Source organism: Penaeus chinensis, chromosome 35, assembly GCF_019202785.1.
Source record: "Penaeus chinensis breed Huanghai No. 1 chromosome 35, ASM1920278v2, whole genome shotgun sequence".
Classification (NCBI taxonomy): Eukaryota; Metazoa; Arthropoda; class Malacostraca; order Decapoda; family Penaeidae; genus Penaeus; species Penaeus chinensis.
In genome coordinates this window covers 27,333,822-27,341,321 of record NC_061853.1, presented here as the reverse complement: position 1 = coordinate 27,341,321, position 7,500 = coordinate 27,333,822, and the positions used below count along the sequence as shown (strand labels likewise).

The 7,500-nt window shown below is 49.3% G+C and overlaps 1 protein-coding gene across 9 annotated transcripts in view; it reads left to right on the top strand.

Moving 5' to 3' along the window:
* LOC125044200 (mitogen-activated protein kinase-binding protein 1-like) overlaps positions 1-7,500 on the top strand; it is a 157,473-nt gene that overhangs the window by 10,132 nt on the left and 139,841 nt on the right. The window contains exon 1 of one of the 9 annotated variants that reach the window (XM_047640711.1): positions 5,250-5,279. The exons of 7 other annotated variants lie outside the window; for them this stretch is intronic. In XM_047640711.1, the coding sequence (XP_047496667.1) occupies positions 5,265-5,279 (15 nt within the window). In that variant the 5' untranslated portion in view covers positions 5,250-5,264. Of the gene's footprint in view, positions 1-5,249; positions 5,280-5,341; positions 6,299-7,500 lie in introns of those variants that run through there. One more of the 9 variants, XM_047640705.1, reaches the window with a different exon arrangement.

Here is a 7,500-nt window from a genome sequence, read left to right as displayed (position 1 = left end):
CAGTTTTACTTGTCAACATGCCTTCAGTTAGCCCACAAAGGGTACCAAGCAAAAAAAAAAAAAAAAAAAAAAAAAAAAAAGTATACTGTGGTGAGGCTTACTGTATTTGTAGAAGTTGGTAAATTGAAGCCTTTTTTTGGGTGGATAATTATTTTTTTTCTTCTGGGCATGTGACAACCAGTATGCCTGTGGGTATTTGATTTGTATTTCTTGATTACAAAGTGTTTTGAGGGGGATACTGTTGTTTCTCGTATTCTTTCATGTGACTTTCATTTTTTTTAACAATGAAATTTGTTCTAATGTTGATATTCAATAAAGAAAAAGACTGAGAAAAGTTCATCAGTCCAAAAACTACAAATGTATTGCCTTTTGAAGGTCTTCGAAGATTTTCTCGGTATTTAGCATTTTTTGCAGTTATATATGTATTTGTGGATCTTTGATTTAAGAAGGCCATATCTTTAAATCATGTTTTTGGAAGCATTCAGCTGGTATGTATATCATGGGTTTTTAGTTTACTTTTATTGTTTTTTAAATTATAATTTAGATGTGAGTGAGAGAGTGAGAGAGTGAGAGAGTGAGAGAGTGAGAGAGTGAGAGAGTGAGAGAGTGAGAGAGTGAGAGAGTGAGAGAGTGTGAGAGTGTGAGAGTGTGAGAGAGAGAGGGAGAGAGAGAGAGAGAGAGAGAGAGGGAGAGAGGGAGAGAGAGAGAGAGGGAGAGAGAGAGAGAGAGAGAGAGAGAGAGAGGGAGAGAGAGAGAGAGGGAGAGAGAGAGAGAGGGAGAGAGAGAGAGAGGGAGAGAGAGAGAGAGGGAGAGAGAGAGAGAGGGAGAGAGAGAGAGAGGGAGAGAGAGAGAGAGGGAGAGAGAGAGAGAGGGAGAGAGAGAGAGAGGGAGAGAGAGAGAGAGGGAGAGAGAGAGAGAGGGAGAGAGAGAGAGAGGGAGAGAGAGAGAGAGGGAGAGAGAGAGAGAGGGAGAGAGAGAGAGAGGGAGAGGGAGAGAGAGGGAGAGGGAGAGAGAGGGAGAGGGAGAGGGAGAGAGAGGGAGAGGGAGAGAGAGGGAGAGGGAGAGAGAGGGAGAGGGAGAGAGAGGGAGAGGGAGAGGGAGAGGGAGAGGAGAGAGAGGGAGAGAGAGAGAGAGGGAGAGAGAGAGAGAGGGAGAGAGAGAGAGAGGGAGAGAGAGAGAGAGGGAGAGAGAGAGAGAGGGAGAGAGAGAGAGAGGGAGAGAGAGAGAGAGGGAGAGAGAGAGAGAGGGAGAGAGAGAGAGAGGGAGAGAGAGAGAGAGGGAGAGAGAGAGAGAGGGAGAGAGAGAGAGAGGGAGAGAGAGAGAGAGGGAGAGAGAGAGAGAGGGAGAGAGAGAGAGAGGGAGAGAGAGAGAGAGGGAGAGAGAGAGAGAGGGAGAGAGAGAGAGAGGGAGAGAGAGAGAGAGGGAGAGAGAGAGAGAGGGAGAGAGAGAGAGAGGGAGAGAGAGAGAGAGGGAGAGAGAGAGAGAGGGAGAGAGAGAGAGAGGGAGAGAGAGAGAGAGGGAGAGAGAGAGAGAGGGAGAGAGAGAGAGAGGGAGAGAGAGAGAGAGGGAGAGAGAGAGAGAGGGAGAGAGAGAGAGAGGAGAGAGGAAGAGGAGGGAGGAGAGGAGGGAGGGAAAGAGAGGGAAGGAAGAGAGGAGGAGGAAGAGGGATGGAGGGAGGGGAGAGGAGAGGAGGGGAGAGAGAGAGGAGAGGAGAGAGAAGGGGAGAGAAGAGAGAGGGGAGAGGGAGGGAGAGAGAGAGGAGAGAGAGAGGAGGAGAGAGGAGGAAGGGAGAGAGGGAGGGAGGAAAGAAGAAGAGGGAAGAGAGAGAGGGAGAGAAGAGGAGGGGGAAGAGGGAGAGAGGAGGGGAGGGAGGAGAGGGGAGGAGGAGAGAGGGAGAGGGAGAGGAGGAGAGGGAGAGGAGAGAGAGAGGAGGAGAGGGTGGAGGGGAGGGTGAGGAAGAGGTGGAGGGAGGGGAGGAGGAGAGGAGGAGAGGGAGGAGGGGAGGAAGAGGAGGGGAGAGAGAGGAGGGAGGGAGGGAGGGTGGAGAGGAGAGGAGGAGAGAGGAGAGAGGGGGGGGAGGGGAGAGATGAGGGGGAGAGAGAGAGGGGGAGGGGGGGGGAGAGGGAAGAGGGAGGAGGGAGGAGAGAGAGGGGAGGGGGGAGAGAGGAGGGGGGGGGGGGAGGAGAGAGAGGGGGAGGAGAGGGAGGAGGGGAGAGAGGGAGGAGGGAGAGAGGAGGAGTGGGAGGGAGGAAGGATGAGGGAGGGGGAGGGAGGGAGAGAGAGAGAGGAGGAGGGAGAGGAGGAGGAGGGGGAGGAGAGGAGAGGAGGAGAGAGAGAGAGGAAGAGAGGGAGGAGAGAGAGAGGGAGAAGGGGAGGAGGAAGGAGAGAGGAGGAGGGAGAGAGAGGAGGGGGGGAGGAGAGAGGGAGAAGAAGAGAGAGGGAGAGAGAGGGGGGGGGAGAGGGAGGGAGAGAGGGAGGGAGGGGAGAGGGAGAGAGGAGAGAGAGAAGAGAGGAGGAGAGAGGGGAGGGGGAGGAGGAGGGGGGAGAAGGGAGGAGAGGGGAGAGAGGGAGGAGAGGGAGAGGGGAAGAAGGGGAGAGAGAGGGAGAGAGGAAGAGGAAGGAAGAGGGGGGGAGAGAGAGGAGAGGGGAGGTGAGAGGGGAAGGGAGGGGGGGGGAGGAGATGAGGGGGGGAGAGGAGAGGAGAGAGGAGAGGAAGGAGAAGGAGGAGAGGGGAAGAGAGGAGAGGGAGGGAGAGAGAGAGGGGGGGGAGAGAGAGGAGAAGTGGAGGGGAGGAAGAGAGGAGGGAGGAGGGGAGAGAGAGGGGGGAGGGGGGAAGGAGGGGGGGGGAGGGAGAAGAGGAGAGAGAGAGGGAGAGGAGGAGAGGAGAGGGGAGAAGAGAGGAGGGGGAGGGAGGAGGAGGAGAGGAGAGGAGTGGAGGGGAGGAGGAGGAGGGTGAGAGAGAGGAGGAGGAGAGTGAGAGAGGGAGAGGGGAGGAGGGAGGAGAGAGAGATGAGGGAGGAGAGAGAGGGGGAGGGTGGAGAGAGAGAGAGAAGAGAGAGAGAGGAGAGGGGATAGGTGAGGAGGAGAGAGGGAGAGGTGGAGGGAGAGAGAGGGAGAGAGAGAGAGAGAGAGGATGAGAGAGAGGAGAAGAGAGAGAAGGGGAGGAGAGAGAGGAGGTGAGAGAGAGAGGAGAGAGGAGGAGGAGAGGGAGAGGAGAGGGAGGGAGGAGAGGAGAGGGAGGGAGGAGAGGAGATGAGAGAGAAGAGAGTGAGGAGAGAGGAGAGAGAGATGGAGGAGAGAGAGAGAGAGAGTGGAGGGAGAGAGGAGAGAGGGAGAAGAGGAGAGAAGGGATCGAGAGGGAGAGTGAGGGAGAGAGAGAGAAGGAGAGAGGATGAGGGAGGGGAGAGGGATGAGAGAGAGAGATGAGAGAGGATGGAGAGAGGAGGAGGTAGAGGAGAGAGAGAGGAGGAGGAGGGAGATGAGAGGAGGATGAGAGAGAGGAGGAGGAGGAGAGAGGAGGAGAGAGAGAGAGGGGAGAGATGAGAGAGAGAGGAGAGAGAGAGAGGGAGAGAGAGGAGGAGAGACTGAGAGAGAGGGAGAATGAGAGAGAGGAGAGAGAGAGGGAGAGATGAGAGAGGGAGAGAGGAGGGGGAGAGGAGAGGGAGGAGAGAGAGAAGAGAGAGAGAGAGGAGAGAGAGAGAGAGAGGAGGAGAGATGGAGAGAGGAGAGAGGAAGGGAGAAGGAGGGAGAGGGAGAGAGGGAGAGGAGGAGGAGAGTGGAGAGGGAGAGGAGAGAAGGAGAGGAGGAAGAGAGAGGAGAGAGAGAGTGAGGAGATGAGGAGAGAGGAGAGAGGGAGAGGAGAGAGAGGGAGAAGGAGGAGAGAGGAGAGGGAGAGCTAGGGAGAGGAGAGTGAGGGAGAAGGAGAGAGAGGGAGAAGGAGAGAGAGGGAGAAGGAGAGAGAGGGAGAATAAGAGAGAGGGAGAATGCGAGAGAGGGAGACGGGGAGAATGCGAGAGAAATGTATATGGGTATCTTAGGAAAGAATGTAATTTCTATGTTAAGGAAGGAGTATTTTTGGCGGGATGAAGGGCCGGAGATATGAGTGATCGTGAAGTGAAATGACAACGACTCGTGTTAAAGGGTGGTTAGGTATGGGCATAGAGGAAAAAAAGCAAGATTGAAAGAGAAATGAATGAAAATTAATGATATCACATTTATGATTTCCTTAGTATTCATCTCGGCGAACACTTTAGATAACGGAATTAATTTATATTGTTTTCATGCTAGGCTTCTCATACAGCAGTCTTGTGTACCTATAAAAGGTCTGTTTGTCCTTGTGTCTGCCCATTTTTTTGCAAGATTGTTTGCCTGTTAGCGTAGCCATCAAGTATACATGCGTTTATAAACAATTATATAGGCCTGTGGTAATTTGTGCGTGTCCGTTGTGTTTTTTTCTTGAGGGAGATACAAGTCATGTGTGTAGGGATATATTTGGTTACATTTGGAAGACATAACAAGTCAGTGAATGCACAGCAGATAACAGCGAACTGGTCCTGATAAAGCGTCTCGTAGAACTCGTCCATAAAAAGAATTTCTGATTAAAATGCACAAGCAGAATGAACGTCTAGTATGTGGTCTCACCTCTGATCTTGGAACAAGTTTACGAAAAGCGACTCGAAGTGGGATGTAAGTAAGCGCTCTGCATGAGAGAATCGCATGGGATAAACTTGCTTTCTTAATATAGAGGCGTTAGGCCAGAAGCCATTTGCGAAGGAGGACGTTTGTCGGCGGAAAGTGTAGAATGTAAAACAATACAGGCGCTTCAAAAATACGAGATATTGGCGCTTGGCAACTCCTTTCTACGAGTAGCTACAGTCCTCGGCTTCGTCATCTGTTCTTCCATCGCTTCATCCCAGGGTTTGTCATTATTTTGGGACGCTGTTCACACTCAGTCCAGGTGCAGGAATACTTGATCCCCCAGAATGTGTGTGGCAGACACGTGGTGGAGCCTGGGGATCGTGATAAGAGGCGTGCAGAGGCGGTGCTCGTCGTACCTCTGGCGCCGTTCATGGGGGCGGACTTGGGGTGGGTACCGGCCACAGTTTCCAGCTACTTCTATTTAATTTTGTATTTTCTGGGATGTATGTGTCTATATAGGTATGTGGATTTATTCGAATACTAACCAATTTGTGGATTGCAACAACTGACGAATAGCTTCTTGAGACGGGCGACGGTCGATCTGACATGATATTGGATTCTGTGTGATGTTGCAGCACCAGGTAAGGGCATGGGGTGTGTGACGGGGGGGTTTGAAGGGTGGGAGGACCTGTAGCCTGTCAGTCTAACATTGACCCTGTTCCTGTCTGTATGTCCTGCTGCTCGTGATATTCCGTGCTCTCACGGAAGGATGTCGCACGGCTGTAGGAGTAAGAACTGAAACGAACTCCAGGTTGGAGTGCAGTGCTTGACATTTTGATGACAGGCTGAGGTTCTGTCATGTCCGCGAGGTGATATGACGCTCAGTGTGGTTTGACTGTTAAGTAAAGAGACAGTGAGTTTGTGGGCAACCAGCCTAGTTGATGACCAGATTCACGTCCAGCCAGGACCCGAACGTTTCGGTTGTGAGTCCTCCGTATGCGGGGAATATTTGTGGCCTCCTTTAGTAAGGATTTAAAGTCCGATATCTCCCATGCGCGAGGATAACCAAATGAGTACGCCCGTACGCCCACAAACGCCCACAGCGTGCCCAGGAATGTATACTTGTAGGACCGGTCTGGCGTGGCCTGCATATTAAACTGAACCTGAGCCTCTCAAGCAACACACACTGGCATTCTCGTGGATGTTGTCAGTCGGTGTCGGTGGCAAGCGCGAGAGCAACGTGAATCAGTGTCGTTAGTGAGGATGGTGTGAGGGCCACGAGGAGGGTGGTCGTCCTGGGTTACGAGGAACGACTAGGCACGACATGTGGCCAGCTGGCGGAGACGACCAGGTGTGAGTGTTGACATTCAGCAGGTCGTCCTCCAAGCTTACCACCTCCTCCTCCTCAGTCTATCGAGGACCCACCGAGGATCCTCTCGGCCGGGTATCCTACCTTCCCAGCCTGTTGGCACCGTCACTCGCAGCCATGGAAGGTGACAACAACAACAACAACAACAGCAACAGCAGAGAGAGCGGGGAAAATAAGCTGAAGCCCCCGCCCGCCGAGGATAAGCCGAACGGCGAGAACCACAAGCACAGGAGGAAGAGCAGAGAAAGAGACAAGGAGCGAGACGAGAAGAGTCGCATTCCCACCTACCAGGTACTTGATGATGATACTCGCTGTGTGGTTTACATCCGCAGGTTTATTTCAATCCTCTCTCTTCCTTTTCACATTTTTAGGTTCCTTTATTCTGTCATGGTTTGATGCAGTGGGTATTTTGTCTTTGCTTTACTTCATGTTTTGGCAGTACTGCATGCTATTTTGTTTCCGCAATTATGGCAAGAAAAGTTACGAAAATGAAAAATGAGAAGAGACTTGGAGGGATAAACTGAAGCAAGGAGTGTTGCTTTTTATCATCCACAATTAAAAAAATATAAAAACATTAGTTCCTATTCATACTTATGACGTTCGACCGTTACGATAAGAAGTCTCTTTCATAATGCGGGAATAGCTGTGAGAATTTAAATCCGTAATGTGGTGCGAGCTAGATTATACATTTTTTTTTAAAGAATTAAAGATAAGATAGGATAACTACGGAAAATACCAATTTTTTACAGAGAATTGTAAACAATTTAAAACTAAATTTCAGATCATATACAATGAACGTACAAACCATAAGTGCCACATTTGCGCGTTGACATTCAGATTTTAAAAGTAACTAAATGGTATGACACCCTGTTTTAATATTAGAGATAATCAGTAGTCCAGGTGTGTGCATGCCTGCGTGTGTGAATGTGCGTGTGTGTGCATGTGCATTGTGCATGTGCATTTATACGGTTACAAGCATATATGTATATATGTTCATACATAAGATTATATAAATATATACATAAGTATGCGTATAGACCATAGACATACATATGTTTATACATGTGTATGTATATATATATAAATATATATGCATATATATTTATATATATGTATATATATGTATATATGTATATATATGTATATATGTATATATATGTATATATATATGTAAATGTGTATATGTGTAGGCCTATGTATGTGTATATATGTATTTATATATAATGTATGTATCTGTGTGTATATATGTGAATGTATACATATGTATATATTAGTATATATATGTATGTATTTGTATATATATGTATGTATATGTGTATCTGTATGTATGTATGTATACGCACAACGCGCGCGCGTGCGCTCACCAGACCATCCGCATCTATATAAATATTTATATATTTATATATATATTTTTTCGTATTTATATGTATATACACATGTAGAAGTACATGTATATAACATGTACACTTACATAGAGACAGACGTGGACATAG